We start from the raw sequence: 19812 nt of genomic DNA, 5'->3' as shown, positions 1-19812 counted from the left end.
TGCATTAAACAAGCAACAGATTGGGTTAAAACAGTACAGATTTTCAAATTCACATATTACAGGAAACATTTTTAGATGAGATCACATGAAAATAAATGTGTCTTTCACAGTTACAGGATGAAATTTTAAGTTGGCCAGGCAACCAATGCCCTGATTTTCCACTTCTTTTTGCAGACCATATGACTTCCACATGCTGAGAGTGTTTTATAAAGGCTATAACCTGCAATGAAGATTTTACAATGTTCCAGCAATCCAATAACCAGTGCTTAAAATGCAACAGTAAACATTTTAGTCGTCTAAGCATGGATTACAAATCAAGATTTCAACTCAAATATTGCACAGGGATAGGAAAGTCAGTAGGTTTTTTTTCCTAAAATACATTGTTCTCATTTCAAAAGAAACATCAAAGCAGTAAATCAATAAATGTTAATTGAAAAACTGGGCAATGGGAAGTAGATGGGTGAAGAGATGTTCCTTGATATTTATCTTTTCACTTGCATTTTGCTTTTGCATTCTAAATAATTTAATTCCCTGACACTGAAGTTTCTATACATACTTTATATTCTACAATTATATAATATCTTTTCTCAAAAGGGCTTTGCTTCATTTTAAAAATAAATCTAGTGAACATTAATAAGATACAAGCAAATAACTTTAAAAATCTAAGTATCTCACAACTACAATGATGATCTTGGAGGGGATCAAAATACTCAAGAATATAAAGTTCAGATTTAGAAAACACATCAACTGTTTCTATGTAGGTCAACCTAAATATACACTTGTTATCTCTCACATTTGCAGTTACCAGCCTGTTTATTGGTGTGAATGACCAATTCCAGAAAGTCTGATTTCCATATCAAAGATAACAGGACACACCACAAGTAATGTACAGTACCTATGGGAATTCAGGTTTTTGTTGCTTCCAACATTCCAGGATGACAGCTAACAATGAGTATCAAGAACTAGAAAATTGCGGATAAATGCAGTCGAATGCCTTAATTTCTAAACACCTGAAAAAATTATATCAACTCCTCTTATTCAAGAGTCCCTCTCATAGAAAAACAAGCAAACTGTCTCCATAAGCAAAGGTTGGAGAAAGAATTTCACTTGGGGAAAGGAACAAAGTGTTCAACACTCGGTTTCCATCATTTAGTGTAACCTTAAGAACTGTTAGAAATGTTAATGTGATTGAAGCTATAATTTTTTAAATGTTATCCTCCCATAATAGTAATCAAAACTTTAAAAAAATAGTTAAGATTATTTTCCCAGAGTTTTGATTCATATACATAATTCAAATAGATGAAATAACTGGGCTTTAAAGAATAGGAATACAGAAATTTAATGCAGGAAACCGCAATGCTAAAGTGATAATTACCTGTGACAGAGTTGGCAGAAAAAGTGATGCAGATTATTCCCCTCTAATGATGCAGGGAATAGCAAAGCCAAACAACATGCAACCATATCAGGATAAAAAAAAATAGAAATTAAAAAAAAAAACAAATAAAAAGGCACAGATGGTATTCTTAACACCCAAGAAAGGTCAGCAGCACCAAAAGCAGATAGAAGAAGAAAGGAAAGAAGATAAGCAAAAAGAAAAGACCCAAGGGAGGGTAATGTTTTTGGCACCTGAAGGACCCCGGCAGAAATTGGCTAGTCACATCACACATAGCCTAGCCAGACACTCCTGGACTTTTAACCCCTGGTGTAAATCAACAATACAATCTGTTTGTAACAGTCAACTTTATTTAATACAGAATCTCTCCTTTAAAAAAAACAGCATTCTTCTTCCTTGCTCTCTCACATCCCGATTTCCAGCAACAGTCGAGGTGGAACAGGGTGGGGTAAAGGGAAAAGACAAGCAGCATCTTTAACTTGCCCCCAAGCATTACTTCCGACTGGATATCCTACTACCAACCCAATCACTGTAGTTCTATACCACAGGACGGACAGTCAGTCAGCTGGTGTTTTCTTAACTATTTACACCTAAGCCCCCTCCCACCTTTACAATGCCCTCTCTACCAAAAATGCCCCGCACATTCTTTAAAGAAAAAAAAAGACAACAATATTTACAAACACCACCACCAACAAAACCAGCCTTAAGTTATTAAAAGCTGTTTTCACCTCGAAAGGAGGCACCCCACCTACTGTTTTGGGGTGAAGGCGGACGCCTTTCGGAGGAGCCCCGACGGTGTCACCACAACACGGTTCCGGACGAGAAGACGCGGGGCACTTTCTCGTTTCCCATCTCGGCGGCGCAGCGTCGATCCGCGCCCGCCCTTGGGGTCCTAGTCCCCGGTCGCCCCTCGAGCCCGCTGCCGGCCCCACTGTGGGGCGGGCGCGGGGAGCGAGCCCGGAACCCGCTCGGCAGCCCAGGCCCTGCTCTGCCCCCCGGTCTCCGCGCGCGCCTCCACCTAGCCGGGCACCGGCCTCCTCCACTCCGGGGCACACCTCGCGCCCCCCCCACACACAAAGTTAAGGACACTTGAGAAAACGAAACGCACGCGCGCACGCCGACACCCCTCGAATCGCCGCCTCACAGTTTCTCAAACTCCATCCGAGAGACCCTCACCCCGCGAGCTCCCCGATCTTCCTCCCGCAGGCAAGGGCGGCAGAGTTAGAAGGGACGCGGTGGGGGCAGCCGGCGCCTTTGAGTTACCTGCCACCCCCCAAAAAAATAACCCTGCCCCACCCCGGAGTCGGGTCACCCAGCCAGACGCCCCTTTCGGACACCTCGTCGCCGCTGCCACCCCCCAAGCCCCCAATCCCCAAGCCCTCCAGGAAAGTGCAGAGGGGGAGAGGCTCAGGGTGTCCGGCTGGAGAAAATCGCTCCACTCACCTCAGGAGCCTGGCTGAGTTCTCTCTCCGCCTCGCGGGCAACCCCCTCCCCAACGTCCCAAGAAGAAGGGCTGAGGTAGGGGGGAGGGGTGTCTTCCGCACGGGGTCCCCGTCGGGAGGGGGGCTGGGGAAGGGGGTGGAGGCCGGCGTGGGAGGAGGGGAAGGGGGAGGGGAGGCCCCTATCTCCCAGTCTCCCCCTGAAAACCTCCCTTGTCTCAATCACATCAGACTGACTGTCTTTGTCTGGCTGACAACCGCCATATTGATATCAACAGCCCCGCTCCCACCTGCTGCCGCCGGGCGGCTCTGGGAGTTGTAGTTCCCTGATCCCTGGGGTAAAAGCACGGGCCGCAGCACCAAGCGGCCCCTGGGAACTACAGCTCCCGGCAAAGCCCGCGCCCTTCCTCTTCCCCATAGGGAGGAGGGAAAGGGAGATTCGGCACCAATCGGGACTACAGGTCCCACAATACCGCGGGCATCGGGTCCGGTGAGGGGACATGATATCATCTTGGGGTGTGGAGAAGTGAAAAAAGAGGCGATGGGGAAAAATCGTAGCCGACAGAGGGAGGAGTTCTGAGAGGAAAAGGAAGAAGAATGACCGCAGTTCCCATCATGAAGCCGCGGACGTACTACAGTTCCCATGATGCTCTGGGAGCGAGCGGGACTGGCAGAGGGAGTAGGAGTGCGGGAAAAGACTCGCTATTCCGTCATGCTCTAGGACGTTTGGCGGCGGCGTTCTAACCGGAAGTCCCTCTCAGGGAGTGAGGAGGTCCAGCCGTACACATTTAACTGCGAAGATTTCAATATGAAGCTGGTGAGTCTCCCCTCGCGGGCCAGAGGGCGAGGGTAGTGCATAGGGTTTGAAAGCTGTCCGACGGCTTCTTATGTGGAAAGGCAACAGGAGGGACGAGGGGGAAATTGGTGGTGCAGAAAAGCATGCTGGGAGGATGGTAGTTCATGTGGGAGAGGGTAGTGGTCTCCAGCCTTCGCGTGCCCGTGGGACTTAACTCTGTCGCCCCTTGCAGGGGTCGCTGAGGCTTTACCAGGGGCCTCTGCCAAGGCCTTCACCAAGCCACGTCTAACAAGCGTGGTTCGGGTATGCCGTTTTCATTATCCCGCCTGTAATGCGTTGAAAAGAGCCCCGATTTGGAGATCATAGCAACCTGGATTCAAATTCCCACTCCTACCCATCTTTCTAACTTTGGGACGAGTAATTTGCTGAACTTCGGTTTCTCTTTTATGAAACGAAAGAAAGGAACTAGATCGGAAGTACTTAACTTTTTGTGTTATGGACCTTTGGCACATAGTAGGCCCTTCATAAATGCTTATTGACCTGACTTAACTTGGCACTCTGGTGAAATCTCTTACTTTTTCAGAATTTTTAAAATACATTAAAACACGCAGGTTTAAAAAAAATAAATCAATTATAAGGCTATAGTTATCCAAATATTTTTAAAAATCTAATCCATGGACCCTAGGATAAGAATCTTTGGAGTAACCAATGTCTTCGATCCCTTCTAGATCTTACATGAGTGTCCTAGCCATCACGTTGAGGAGGTACCTGTTACCAGTCAGTATATTGCTTAGGAATTACTACGTGTGCAACCCTGAGCTGCGTTGTGGAAGGTTTCAAAAAAAAAAAAAGTCCCTGCATTCCAGGAGCTCATAGGTTTTTGTTAAAGAGTCAGGATGGAGGTACAAAAAATAGGGCATTGGTGCTAGGCAAAGGAAAGATCCACATCTCAGAGAAGGAAGAGAGTGGACACTGAACTAATAGGATTTAAACCAAATGTAACAAGCAAGAAGGCTATGCTTTCTTTATTAGAGGAACATCATTAGCAATGGCATGACAACTAGAAGGAGTGTCCAGTCCCTTCCAATAAGAATTTATTAATCATTCAGCTTGTACAATTCCAGAGGCAGAATGACTTAGTGGATAGAGAGCTAGTTTCAGAACCAGGAAACCCTGGGTTCAAGTCCTGCCCAGACAAATAACTGCTGTGTCACTCAGGGCAAATTGCTTAACCTTAAATGCCCTAGGCAACTCATGACCAGGCCTGGACTCAGGAACACCTGGATCCAATTTGGCCAAAGACACTAGTTGTATGACCTGGGCAAGTCATTTAATCCAGTTTACCTCAGTTTCCTTATCTGTAAAGTTTGCCAGAGAAGGAAATGACAAACCACTCCAGTATCTTTGCCAAGAAAACTCCAAAAAGGAGTCATGAAAAGTTGGGCACGACTGGAAACGACTAAATTACAAGAAATGTACAAGTCACTATACTAGGTGCCAGAGACACAAAGACAAAATAAAAATGTCCCTTTAATTGGAACATGCAAAAAGATGCGTAACTATTAGAGGAGGAAGATAACACTGATAACTAAAGAAATTAAATGTGGCTTTTAAGGGAATTAGGAGAAGAAATCACTGGAACAGGAAATGCTTTTATCTCAGAAGCGAATGTTTTAAAGTCAAAGCAATTTTTTGTGTGTGTATATATATATATATACACATACATTTTGTTGTTACTCATTTGTTTCAGTTGTGTCTGACTCATCATGAACCTATTTGGGATTTTCTGGCCAGAGATACTGGAGTGTTTTCCTTCTGCAGCTCATTTTACAAATGAGGAACTGAGGCAAAGAAACAGTGTTAAGTGACTTGCTCAGGGTCACAAAGCTTGAAAGTGTCTGAGGCTGTATTTGAACTCAGAAAGATGAGCCTTCATGACTCCAGGCCCAGCACTCCGCAGGTGCGTGTGTGTGTGTGTGTGTGTGTGTGTATGTACACACATATATGCATATATATTTATACATTCACACATTATTAAGAGTTGGCAATATTAAGGAGATTATTTCTTGCATTGGTGTATTAGGGGTTGGTTTGGAATATATCTCATGAAGTATGTGTGGAGATACCCAGGCTGATTCTTGCAGCCCAAGTGAAGCTCATGGTTGAAGGACTTGGGCATCTTAGAATGAAGAAACAATCCCTCTGTTGGTCCCTTGATCCCATGATGACAGCAAAGGGTGTCTGAATCAAGTAAGACCACTCATCCAGGAGAAATAGATCTTAGAAAAAGTGACTGCATCCTCTGGCTCTCTCTTCTCATCTGCCAGATATAAAAGACCTCTTTTAATTTTTCCCTGGAGGGGTGAGAAAAGAGCAGCTCACCTTTCCCTCCATCTCAGCAGCATTGTGTCTGTGAGTATAGGGCAGCTAAAGTACGTATGTTGACTTAAGCAAGCCTGAGCTTAGACCCCTGGCTATCTCTTCTATGTTATATTCCTTCTGTGAGCATAGGTGACCAAGCGTCAAGCCTGAGATGGTGTGTCCAGCCTTGGAGGCAGCCTTTTGTGTTAGAGATTTGATGCTCCTAGGTCCCTCAGTTGGAGCTGACTGGCAATAATAGGAATGTTCTGCAAGTACATCCTTCTTGGAAAAGGTGACCACAGATGAAGGAAGAACCTCTAAGCCTTGATGACTTGAAGAGATTTGATTGGACAATGCAGAGCCAAGATGAAAGTATAATACCAGTCTAACAACCCTTTAAAATGCCTCATTTTTGATATTTTGAGCCTCAATTTCCTAGGAGAATATAACCTGAATTAGGAAAAAAAATCAAAGCCTCCAGCATATTACTGTGACTGCCCCCTCTGGAAATTATGAGATGACATGGGCAAGAGTTCCACAGAATGAGCAGGCATGGATGGTCTGCATTTTTGGAAAGAACATCCATATGAATGAGATCACAAATCCATTTAAGTATAACAAAAACCCTGAGTCATCAAGAAAACATTATATTAAATTCATTGTACCCTTTCAGAAAGGCAGAAGGATGGTTACTACATTTTAGAAACATTTCCATCCAAAATAATTAAGTAAAATAAAATATACGGGGAAGTGACAAACCCTCTGAAAAACTCATCTAGAACAACTCATTTTCAAAGAAATCTAAATGGATTTTACCATGTTATATATGGCTTTGCTCATGAAATCATATTGGATATGTTTAAAAGTAGGAATGGCTAGAGATGAAAAAAGCAGGTTTCAGGGAAGCTTTTTTTGCTGGGGTTTTTGTTCTTTGTGGGGTTTTTTTTTCTGGGAGGACAAAACCACCATTGTAGGGGAAATGTTTTCTGAAATTTTCTTCCCTATTGTCTTGGCCTTCTTATCTCCAAATTGATGCTTTTTGTTTTTTACAAGTATTAATATGAAAGAATTTATATAAGCAAAAGAGCAGGGTTTGAAAAACATGAAATTCCACTTCTTAGGCACCTCTTTTCTTCAAAGAAAGTTTACCTGCAGGCCTTAGGCTACCAGTTATCTGCATAAATATTGCGTATTAGGATGGAAGTTAAACTCTGTTTTACATAATGAAACAAAGAAGTAGGTCTAGAATCCAGATATTAAAATGGGTTTTAGAGTACAGATGTTACACTTGTCACTGCAGGCCAACACCACAAAACTTCAGAGACTGTCCTAGATTAAAATGTGATGGAGAAAGTAAATTTAACAAAAATTAAATTGTAATAAAAATAGATAATATTAATCTGATTTTCTAAGTCAATATGCATCCCTCAGGGATCTCTTTCTATTTGAGTTTGATTACTCTGCTCTAGAGCATTATTGGGACTAAAGGAGAGAAGACCATGGGATTAAGAAATTAGAGGGAATAATATAAAGAGAAATTATTATAAAGGCATTATTATAGTTGAGGACAAAGTAAACTTTCAAGTATTGAGAGGCATGATATGATCGAGTCCTGGAGTGGAAGTTAGGTTCTAATCCTGTCTCTCAGGTTTACAGCCTATGTGACCTTGAGCCAGACACTGATTTTCACTGAGCCTCTTCTTGTCTATAAGATGGGAGATAGTACTTTCACTATGTGAAAAAGAAAGAGACCTATGTTCCCTGAGGGAAGGCTGCTATGGGCTGGCCTAACTTCTATCTGCCCAGTAACAACTCCCCCATCCTTAGACTTCCACCTGCTGCTGCACCCGTCTGATCTGCATGCAGTCTTAAGTTAGAAGAGGAGTGTGACCTTTCTCTGACTGTGTGGTTTGCATCTCAGGCTTCATGTCCCGAGGGAAGGCAACTAGGGGCTGGCAGAACAACTTCCATCTGAGCCACTACAAGGCAACTTTTACCTTCTGCTGCCTCCCTGATTTCTTGCTAGTGATGTGGAGAGCCTGTGGTGCATAGAGAAGCAATCTTCCTGTTGATCTCATGCCTTTCATTGCCTGCTATGCCTGTCCTGTGAAGGAGGAGGAAAAACAGTGGAAAGCCCAACTTCATTCTTCTGCAGTTCACCATCTCCTACCTAACCTCTAGCCTTCAGAAGGAAGAGGAGTGGTTAAATAAACGTCCCCTCCTCCTCCCATCTGACCATGGGCCTTCCATCTCATACTTTACTTGTCTTCTGCCTAATCTCCAGCCTCTTCTTTAAAGAAAAGCGGCACCTTGCATTCAATAATGAAGTCTCACACTTGGTTCATATCCTATACATGCCAAGGATTCTGAACCCAACCCCATCCCCTTCCTCATAATTCCTTATTCCTGTCTCCTTTAGCCTCCTTATCCCAAAGTCCCAAACAAACGCTACTCACCTCTTCCACATCCTCATTTACTGAGCCTTATGGAATAGTAGGGCCATAGTGGACAAAGTTACCTTTATCCTAAATCTTTTCTTCCACTCCTCCTGTCTTCTAGGAATCACTGAAACCTGCTGACTATGGGTTCCCTAGACACTGTTTCTTGATACTGGCTGCACCTTCAGTCATTCTCTGCTCACTGGTCAAGATGGGGGAGCTAGGATAGTCCTAGCTCCCGATTGCTACTTTCAGGTTCTCTCCTTACCTCCATCACTCAGTAAATTTCTCTTTTAAGGTCATTTGCTGTTCCTATCTACCACCCAGTCAAAATCCTGGTACCTCTTGTCTGGAGACATCCGGGTCACTCCCTTTTCTTCTTCAGTGAGTTTGGTACCTGGCTTACAATTTTTCTCTCTTCCTCAACTCCCACTCTCATGCTAGGAGACTTCAATATACATATTGACTGTCCCTCAAATACCCTAACTGCTCAGTTCCTCAACCCACTGACTTCCCATGACCTACCTCCACAGTACCATAGCCACACACAAAAGATCTTATGATCTTTGATTTTGACCTCATCCAGAAATGAACCTTCTCCATATTCAAGAATTCTGAATCTCCTTATCTGACCACAGCCTATTGGCTTTACACTTCTCTCTCCTCCTTCCCTTGCCAAACTACTGTTTGTACACACCATGACCTCCAATCCCTTAAGCCCTCAGTTCTCTCCCAGCCATGTCTCCCGCACTAGCTACTCTTTCCTCTGTTCTCCATCTTGACTCCTTGGTGAAACAGTACAACTAGACACTGCCCTCTTGAGTCTCTGGTCCCCTTATATCTCTAATTGTGCCCTGCCAAGCCTCAGCCCATCATCTCACCACTGTCCCTCATAGTTACACATAATTCTGAATGTAGGTGATGAAAATCACACAAACATTCTGAGTCCACTACAGATGTATGTTAAACAACCTCAACTGAGCCTTCACTGCCTCCTGGCAAGCCTTGTACATTTCCCTTATCAGTGCATTATACCACTTTCCACGGCAGTTCTTCCAAACCTTTTCATCCCCCAAACCTCTTGTGGCTCCCCACCACCATCCTTTCAGCTAAGAACCTTGCCTAATGTTCTATAGACAAAATTGAGGCCATTCTCTGTGAGTTCCCTTTTCTCTCCTCTTTCTTATCTCCTCTTACTTCAATGCCTTCTGCTACTATCTCCCCCTTCACCCCATCTCACATGGCAAAGTAGCCATATCACTTCATCTGACCCCATTACTACCCTACTCAATAAACTCTAGTAAGACCCTATCATCTCTAGGACCAAATACAAAATCCTCTGCTTGGCATTCGAAGCTCTTCGTAACCTAACCCCACCTCCCCTGTCTGTCTTCTTATACCTTAGTAGTGACACCAGCTTCCTGGCTGTTAGTCAAGCAAGACATTCCATGTGTCAGCTTTGGACATTTTATCTGGCTGCCCCCCAGTCCTGGAAGTCTCTCCTTCCTAATCTCCTACTGACAACCCTGACTTCCTTTAAGTCACAACTAAAATCCCAACTTCTATAGGAAGCCTTCCCCAATCCCTCATCTAGTGCCTTCCCTTTTTAAATTATTTCCTATTTTTCCTGTATATATGATATTTATATGTATTTTTTTGCTTGTTAACTCCCCATTATATAGTACTGAGGACAGGTACAGTCTTTTGCCTCTTTTTGTATACCTACCATTTAGCACATGATAGGTACTTAATAAATATTTATTGACCACCTCCTTCACAAAGTTATTGGAGGAAAGTATTTTTATATCCTGAAAGGGCTATATTGTTATATTGACTGTGGGAGGAAATGAAAATGAGGTGTTTTAAAGGCATTTTATTAGGTTTAAAAGCTAAAGGATATTTTTGTGGAATGTTTGGTTTGAGAATTTGTTCCCCAGTCAGATCTTTGTATCTTGTTGATAAAACAAGTTTTTATCTGATCTAGGTTTGGCTTCTGTTATTGGTCATCTATTGATTCTCCCACCCTTTTTTTTTTTTTTTGTAGCTCTTTCCTAAACACATACAGTTTTTTGTGAGTGGTCCTATTATAATATGTTTTCCTTGAAAAAATTATCTACTCTGATGGTATTATTATCTGCTGCTGTAGTACAATACAGTTAAATTTTTATTAATTGAACCTAGTGCATTAGGACCTTCAAGTAACCAGCTCATTTTTTTTTAATTTACTTTCAAAAGAAAGGCAGCTACATGACCTGGTGTATAAAACAGTGGGCCCAGAGTCAGGAAGGCTTATTGAGTTCAAATCTGGCCTCAGATACTCACGGGCTTTGTGACTTTGGACAGGTCACCTAACTTCTGCTTAACTGTTCTTTAACTGTGAAAGTGAAGGTAATAATAGTACTTTCCAGAAATGTTCAGAGGATCAAATGAGCTATTTTCAAAGCTCTTAGCATGGTACCTAGCGTAGGAAATATTGTATAAATTAAACGTTAGTAGTCATTGTAGTCATTATCATTATGGAAACAAGCAGGGACATATTATGGCGCATAGTGGATGGACTCAGGAATTAATAACTGAATTAATGAAAAAGAATGTTTTAAGCATTTTCAGTGTGCCAGTCACTATGCAAAGTGCTGGGGATACACATACAAAATAGTCTTTGCCCTCAAGGAGCTTACATTCTAATAGGAAAAGGCATTTTTTGTGGGGCACTGGGTAGGGTTATTTCAGTCTGTGATATCACAAAGATGATAGGGCAACGAACTGATATACCCTTTCTGGTAATAGTGGCATTGATTTACCTGCTGTTCTCACCATAAGGATTGGAAAGGTATAAATAAGCCTGGAGGTATGGAAAGAAGATGCCCAAAGGGCAGGGTGACAAGTCTTATCCCTCTTACCCTAGTATGTATGGTGAATTGCCATCAATCAGAAAAGCATGGCTCCCAAATCCAGCTTCTCACATACTAGCTGTGTGACCTTGATCAAGTCACTTAAGCTCAAATTGCTCCCAGACAGCTTTCTAACATTAGATTAAAAATTGTAGATTAAAAAATGTAAATTAAAGAGGAATGATCCCTGATCTGGGCCACTGGAGGAAGTTTCTATACTTAAAATTCCTCACAAGGATGAAATTACAAGTTTTGGAATTTTTGCTCAGAATTTTAATGCTTTATTTGACGTGGGGAACAGAAATAATATATTTGTTCTTCATTTATTCATTCATACATGAATGATTTTCAAAATTATATTTATTATAATCCTCAAAAGCACTAGCAGGGCCTGTTAATCTGGAAAAGGCTTCAAATTCAGATATGGTGTTGGATTTTAAGTTTTTTGGCTGTGGACAAACCACAGCCAGATTGGGTTCATCATCAGTGAAAACCTAGCTTTCCCAAACTTTTATACTCTACCTACAAAAATCCCCAGTGTGGCAGAAGGACTAATGAAATCCTCAGGACTTTTGACGGCTATGCTCCCTATTTGTCCTTGAAGCTCAGCTACAATGCCTTCATTATTATGCTAACAGAATAGGAAAATTATTGGATATAGATGCGGAGGAAACCTAAGAAATCATCTAGTTCAACCTCCTTAGTACAGAAAATGAAAAAATGGAAGAGAATGTAGCCTGCAAACTCACATTAGTGTGTTTGACTTTGACTCCAATATTCTGGAGCAGATAATTACAAGGATGGTAGGTAAACATCTAGAAAAGGAAGCAGTGCTCACAAAAAACCAGCATGAAGCAAACTAAAGCAGCCCTGAAATATCACCTCACATTCTTCAAGCTGGCAACCAACTTGTAGGGACTTTGGTGAAGGCAGGCCTGCTTATTTCTGCTGAAAAGCTAAGATTTGGTTAGGCCATCATTGAAAAGAATTTGGGAATTAAGCAAGAAAATTGCTAAATTGTTCAAAACCAAAGAATTCTACCCAAGGAAGATATTAGTTGGAAGAAAGGAACCATAGAGCAGAAATTTCATACCAGCATTATTTGTGATAACAAAAAAAATGAAAACAAATCTGTGTCCAACAGTTGGAAAATGGCTGAACAAATGGTATGTGAATAAAGTGGATTGTTGTGCTTTAATAAATGATGAATATGAAGACTTCAGAGTAATATGAGGAAAAAATATAAGAAGCGACAAACAGTAAAGAAAAGGGATGGGATACCGTAAGAACAATATATATTAATGACTGCAACAAAAGTAAATGTTGAAAGGCAAAAAAGCTCATTGATCAATGTTAGTATTGTCCTGTCAATGCTAAATGATATCCCCTTACTTTATGACAGTCATCAGTAAACCCTCTGTATTGCCTCAAATGTACTTTGTAAGGGATTTATTTGAGCGTTTGTTGTGTTCTATATCAATAATTTTTTTCAGTGAAAAAGTTGATGCAAGAGAAACTTCATTTGTTTTTATAATGTTACTAGACTAGTAAATTAAGGGAATATCTTAGTATAAGATAGCTACTTAATAAATATTTGTTGAATTGAATATAGTTCACCTAATTTTAGCAAAACATTTGGTAAAGTGTCAGGCTATTCCTGTGGAGAGGTGGAGAGTTGTGGGTTGCGCAGTCATGCAATTAGGTGGATTCAGAATTATTTGGGTGACAGAGTGGTCATTAACAGTTCTTATGTCAGTTTGGAAGGAGGTCTCTGGAGTAATGCACTAAGGATGTGTCCTTGGCTTTGTGCTGTTCAGTTTTTTGAGTTTGTTTTTTATCAGTGCCTTGGATAAAGGCATAGATGGTATCCTTATCAATTTTGGAAATAAGACAAATCTGAGAGGAATTTCTAACACATTAGATAACAACGATGATTCAAAAAGATCTTGACAATCTAGAGGATTCTTTGAGCCATATCTAATAATAGGAAATTTAATTATTGCAATAGCTAATAAGTAACATTAATGTTATACTTTCAAGTTTGCAAAGCATATTGTCTTGTCTGAGCCTAGCAATAGCTCTGTGATGTAGATACTATAGGTATTACCCCCTTTTTCAGATGAATAAACTGAGGATCAGTGGTTAGGTGACTTGCTGATAGTCATACAGCTTGAGTGTCAGTTATTGATCCCAGCTCTTCTTGATTCTAAGTCCAGTACTCTGTTCCTACTGTACATTCCTAGGAATGAGGTGCCTTGGGACATACTGTATTCCCCCTCAAACAGATAGATGACTGCTTATCAGATATGTTGTACAATAGATTTTTGATAGACTCGTGGATGGGAACTCCAAGGCCATTAGTCAGACTCCTTCATTTTTGTACAAATAAGAAGACTGAGGCCCAGAAATTTAAATGACTTATCCAGACCAGGCAGGGGTTGGATTAGGTAAAGGAAGCACAGAGGGTTTAAGTGACTTAAGGTCATAGAAGTATTAAAATAGAGTTAAGGTTTAACCCCTGCCCTTCTGCTTCAAAATCCATTTTGTCTCCACTGTATATATCTTGTATAACGTACTTATTGTCTTCCTCACTAGCATGCTTCTGGTCTCTGAGGTCCGAGATTCTTTTTTTACTTGTTCTTTGATTCCCCCTCACTTAGCAAAGTACCTGTCACAGAGTAAGCGTTTAATAAATGCTTGTGGATAGTATTGATGAGGAGAAAAAATGAACATCAAACTGAAACAAGGACCTCTATGAGAAGAGGTAGAAACTCTGTCCAATCAACACTGAATTATGTTTGAGAATTCTCATCAGCTTTCATGTAAAGTCAACTAATGTTTCATTTAGAACTGGTCTCCACTGAGGCAGAAAGTACTTTCTAATTTGTATATTGTGCACAAAATTATAGCCTTCCTGGAATTTCTATTAGGAATTCAAGAAATTGCAACAATAATTTCCAAATACCAGTCTTGTTAATGTTTAGTTACTCTTTTATAATAGTATTGTCTGATTAACAAATGTGATCATCAGAAAAAAAAAAGTCCTTGTGTTTTAGAGCATCTCTCAGACCTAGAGATCTTATTTATTGCAGGCTACCTCTAATCCAGAAAGATACGCTCTCCTCTTGTCCCTTTCTGGAAACTTCTGTGGCCTGACCTTGTGCAGTCAGTACTTAATCGACAATCCTCAGTATTTCCCTCCCGTGCAATTAGAAACCAGTCACGTGCGCCTAAGCAAGAAACTTTCTCCTGTTTTTAAAACCCATGGCTCTTCCCTTTGTCATCAAACTGCTCTAGGATATAGGTGACAGAGGAGAATCAGATTTGTAGGTAGATGAAACCTCAGAGGTTATCTAGCTCATTGGTGTCAAAATAGAAATGGATCCCTGTAAACCGCATATTGACCTCAAAAGCCACAAATTAACATTATCTATGTTGTGTTATATTTTTATTTATTTTCCTAAGCAATTCCTAGTTTTAATCTGGGTCAGACTACCAGGAAGGGCTGAGTCTGACACCTCTGATCTAGTCTAACCCTGTCATCTTATAGTTGAGGAAACTGAATTCCACAGTTAAATGACTTCCCCAAAACCATACTAGGAATAAGCAAGCCAGGTTTCAAGCCCTTGTCTTCTACCTACAAATCTAGCATGCTTTCTTCTACAAAATACTGCTTCTCCATTGCCCTACACTTCGATTAGGAGGAGTGACAAGATCTTGGTAGACCCTGGGTATTCGAAGTTTCAGGAGCCTATCTTATGGCAGTTATTAACACCATTCCCTCTTTCCCTGCCTTCTTTCTCATTCTTTTTGAAGAACATTGCACCTGAGATTTTGGCAGTCTCCTGTAGTTATATTCTTTGATTACCCAGGACCCTACCCCTGATTGTTTCAAGTTTAACCTTAAGCTTTGCCTTCTGTGAGTTAAAATACCATAATAACAGCCTGTTACTTTAAACATTACTAGTTTATCTGAATCTTTTGTGAAAATTTCCCTTGGTCCCTAAACCACTTCTAGAGAATGAGACAAAATGTATATTTTACTGTCATCTTTGCACAGTATATTCAGGTTGGTTAGAGTGCCCTCATGTGTCTGCTTTGTGATAGTTTAGATCTTTGGTTATAGCATTAATTTTATCACAATATCAATACACTTCATAAGAGCATTTTTTTTTCCTTCACACTTCAGTCTCTGAAGAACTCCACATTGTCAAGGATTAGTTTGGTCACCTCTACTTTATACCTTCTATCATACTATACAATAAGATCTGGTATTTATAATAAAGACCAGGAGGTATAATAAAATGTTAAATTTTCCCCCTCCGAAAAAAAAGTTAAATTTAGCTCGGTACTTAATTTGGGTAAGAAAGAGTGCTACCCTTAATTTTTCATTAAGTATAAGTACTTTTTCTAGCAGTAGTGATGAGATTGCACCAGGCCATCAACATGTGTACTTGCACTCCCTCCCTCTCTCTCTGTCTCTCTCTCACGCGCGTGCTCTCTCTCTCTCTCTCTCGCGCTCTCACCCTTGGGTTCAACAGTATTTATAAGACAACCTGTCATGGTTTAGGAGTGCAGTGTGATCATAAAATATCATTTGAAAAGCTTACTTCTTGACCTCACTCTCAAAACTATGTTGAAAACCAACCACAAATTGACCTTCAAATCCTTCTCCATTCCCTGACTTTCTCCTTAAGTCTCCAGGAGGTTTTCATTATTCCCTGAAATTCCATGTAGCAGAGTCACCTTTTTTAGGGTGATGGTTGATTCTCTTTATTAGTTAATCTCATAGAGCACTGCCAAGTCCTAATACTTTCAGCTACATAGTACATGTCTTGTATTTACCCCCTTCCTCTTCACACTTGCTGCCAAAATCATCATCTGAGGTCTGAACATGTCTTGCTTGGAGTATTGATTGGCACCTCCACAGTAGGTCACTGATTCCATCTTCTCCCTAAAGTTAATATTATAGGCTATAGTATTTGAACAAGAACTATCCGTGTTTAAATATTAATGTGGGATCATAAGTATTTTCGAAAAGCGATAGATGTCTCTATGTCAGGGCTGTCCAAAATGTGGCCGCAGTGTGATTTATGTGGCTGCCTACAAGTATAGAAATGTACATGAAAGCTATAGTAAATGAAGCCGAGCTACTGCAGAGCTCTCACAAAAATGGCAAATCAAAATGTATTGTCTGTTGTTTCAATAAAAACCTAAGTATGGACAACCCTGCTCTATGTGATACTTTGAAATTGTAGGTGAATAATGATATATAGCAATAAAAATATTACCATTGGATTTTTGTTCTTATCAGGATAAGTACTCCCTCTAGCTGTATAGATTATAATTCAACCATACTTTTTCATCTTGCTGTGTTTCATGTCCATTCTCTCCTGAACATCCTCCGCAGGCTGGGGAGAGGGTTTGGGTGTTGTTTATTTAATACACTAGGGGCCTTCCTCTCAGTTAGGGGTTCTTATCCATTGTGGGGGATGGGGGGAGGATGAACAGATGTCACATACTACTTTGGCCGTCTGGTGAAACTTATGGCTCCTCAGAATAATGTTTTAGATGCATAAAATACGTAGAATTAAAAAGGAAACCAATTATATTGAAGTACAGCTATAAAAAAAATTTTTTAAAAAAGTCATTCACAGACTTCCTAGTTAAGAACCCCTTTCTGTATCTCTTCTACTCTAATACACCAAGCTTTTAATAGGTATCTACTCTATATAAATTACTGTGCTGGAAATACAAAGACAAAATGAAAAACAGCCTGTCCACGAAGAGCTTATAGTCTGCCAGATAAGTAAAACATGTAAATGGATAAGTATATACGCGAAGATTTGTGTGGGTAATCGTGAAATACATGAGCTATCAGGTATTCCTTGCTTTTGTTGTATGACCAGCTCACATCTTTGTCTCATCCATTTCCCTGATGATTGCCTTGAATAATTCTTTTGCCGTATGCTGTGGCTTACTCATACCCACCATGCTTTAATTCTTCAGAGATTATGATATTCCATATTTTATAGTTATAGGGCATCAGCAGAAGATGAGTAATGTTAGAAAGATGATCCTAAAAAATAGATAGTCTTTATTCACTTAGTTTTCCCTTTATGGATAGTTAGATTAAACACTTCTATGTGATTTTGGATCTTATTTAAGAGACAGTGTTTCAAGGCTCAATGCAATCATCACATTATATTTACAGACAGGAGCATCTGGAGACCTTTACTCTTTATAGGTAGTTCCTCTTCCACTTAAACTTTGTGCTGAACTTCCTCTGTGACATCATTCCTTTCTCATGCAATATATTGGTGGCTGGTGTGATGTTAGAGTCTAGATATAATAGGTTCACTGTGATTAATAGGGAAGATAATTTATTACAAGAATCTCAACCAATCACTTCCACTTTTGCCCGTTTGTCATCCTTGCAGTTTTATCCATAAATGTTCTTGGGATGGCCTAACTCCATGGAGTCATTCACCAAGCTTTCTGTAAACTTGTTTTTTTCCGCTGCTGCTTTTAGCTAATATCACAAAGGAATTAAGCAAGGTGAAAGTAGCTGGGGCAAATGTGAATGCTACAGAATTGTTTGTACTAAGCCCTCAAAAGGAAAATAAGGCCAGAATAGAAAGAAGTACATAGAATTTTAGGAACCACCATATGGGCCAGGTATACCCTTACCTGCTGTAAGTGGGTGCTGTGTTAATACAAAGAGAAACATGGGAATGGAAATAGGAGCAGAAAGAGAGAGGGGATAGCACAAAAGAAGGGAAGGGAAGAAAAAGGAGAAAAAATACTTTTGATTTACTCAATTTGACATCTTAACATTTAGAATTTATATAGGAAATAACTTGGAGGTCTTAACTTCATCTGATATATTTATATTTACTGAAACCACAGCTGAATAAGCTCTAGATTGCTTCAGTATAAGTAATCTAATAATGTTCAGGGAGGAAATTTGTAGGAGAGAAATGAAATCCTATTTACCCTTTGAGGAACAATTTATTCTCAATTATTAACATTAATTGAATATAGCAGTGAAGCAGATAATCAAAAATGTCAAAAAAGCCAAAAATTATTGTTTCATTTGAATGTCTTTATACTTTTTAAATAAACCTAATGTTAATTCATACTGCAATTAAAATAATGAGCCACAGTGTGAAGACCCAGCTGAAGTAAAAGCTAACTTGCTCATCTCTTCCCTTCTGTCTGTTCCATGTCACTTCTACTTTATCTGTTGCATTATATATTTTATTTACTTAATAAGCATATTATCCTTCCGTATTTTTCCTTTTCTTATGGCTAGGAACAAGGCAGGGAGAAGCGTATTTAACTGTTTTTGCTTAATAGCCTTTCCTATTTCAAGATAGCATGGCATATTGGAAAGAATGATGGATTTAGAGTCAGGCAACCTGTGTTCAAACCTCAACTCCACCACTTAGTACCTATGTGACCTTAGGCAAGTTACCTAACTTCTATGCCTCAGTTCCCTCAGCTGTAAAATGAGATTGGATTTGATAGCCTCTGAGGTTCCTTTAATCCTTCAATCTAAAAGTCTATGATCTTCTTGTGATAATCTTGAAAAGCATATGGAAATGATTAAAAATAGAAATGAGATTTGACTATATAAAGATATTTAAGAAATTATCAAAATATTATTTTCATTGGAAATTTCAGCAATGTCTTAAATAAGCTTTAGATTTCATTGGGAAACCTTTGTTTGGAAAACACTGGTTGCATTTTACTGTGCTGAAATATGTACATTTGCCATCAATATCTAGTTAAAAGTTATATGTTTTTTAAACTTACTATTACAGCTTATTCTTTGCTCCCAAAATTTTCCAGTGCTAAGGAAGTAAAATTTCTTTCAGAATGCCAGAATTAAATCATTTTACAAAAGGAAGTATCTATTTGTATTGCATTGTTTGCTCTTAACCAATCAATCATATGCTGCATGTTGTTTTCTGACATTATAGAAAATTTTCCATAATTCAGATTACAGCCATAGAAGCTTACTGAGTGCCAAAATGCTCACAGCAAAGTTCATTTATGACCTAAGAAAAAAGTTGCAAGATTTCCTTTGAAAATAGACAGAAATAATTTTTCCAGGTACATCAAGAAGAAACTGATGGAGAGAAAGCTGGACAGCTCAAATCAAGTTGCTACAAATAACACAACACAAATCTCTTTATAACAAAACGATTTCTTAGCTCAAGGCAGCATTTCACTTATTTCAAGCAGCAGCTGTTACAACCAAAAGTAATTGTTAGTGAGCCTATTATATTATAACCTTCACAATACAATTAAATTCAGCTTTCAGATTGGAGAGAGATGCTGTGAGACTATATGGCATGTAACAGCAGAGAGAAATTTATTCAGTGATCTGCTGAGTTTTGAATCAAATGAGATATTACATGGGGGGATACACAGTTTCCAAAGATACAGACACTGCTATAGGATTAGGCATAGGGAGTGTCATAGACAA

The 19812-nt window shown here is 39.9% G+C and overlaps 2 protein-coding genes across 4 annotated transcripts in view; one reads left to right on the top strand and one right to left on the bottom strand.

The window, feature by feature from the left end:
• HMBOX1 (homeobox containing 1) overlaps window positions 1-3143 on the bottom strand; it is a 238773-nt gene extending 235630 nt beyond the window's left edge. The window contains exon 1 of one of the 2 annotated variants that reach the window (XM_036750756.1): window positions 2837-3143. The gene's annotated coding sequence lies outside the window, so the exon portion shown is untranslated. The remainder of the gene's footprint in view (window positions 1-2836) is intronic. The other variant, XM_036750757.1, reaches the window with a different exon arrangement.
• INTS9 (integrator complex subunit 9) overlaps window positions 2909-19812 on the top strand; it is a 133704-nt gene continuing 116800 nt past the window's right edge. The window contains exon 1 of one of the 2 annotated variants that reach the window (XM_036750755.1): window positions 2909-3649. In XM_036750755.1, the coding sequence (XP_036606650.1) occupies window positions 3641-3649 (9 nt within the window). In that variant the 5' untranslated portion in view covers window positions 2909-3640. The remainder of the gene's footprint in view (window positions 3650-19812) is intronic. The other variant, XM_036750754.1, reaches the window with a different exon arrangement.

This window comes from Trichosurus vulpecula, chromosome 3 (genome assembly GCF_011100635.1).
Source record: "Trichosurus vulpecula isolate mTriVul1 chromosome 3, mTriVul1.pri, whole genome shotgun sequence".
NCBI classification, from domain to species: domain Eukaryota; kingdom Metazoa; phylum Chordata; class Mammalia; order Diprotodontia; family Phalangeridae; genus Trichosurus; species Trichosurus vulpecula.
Note: the sequence above shows the minus strand (reverse complement) of the source record. Positions and strands in the feature narration are given on the sequence as shown.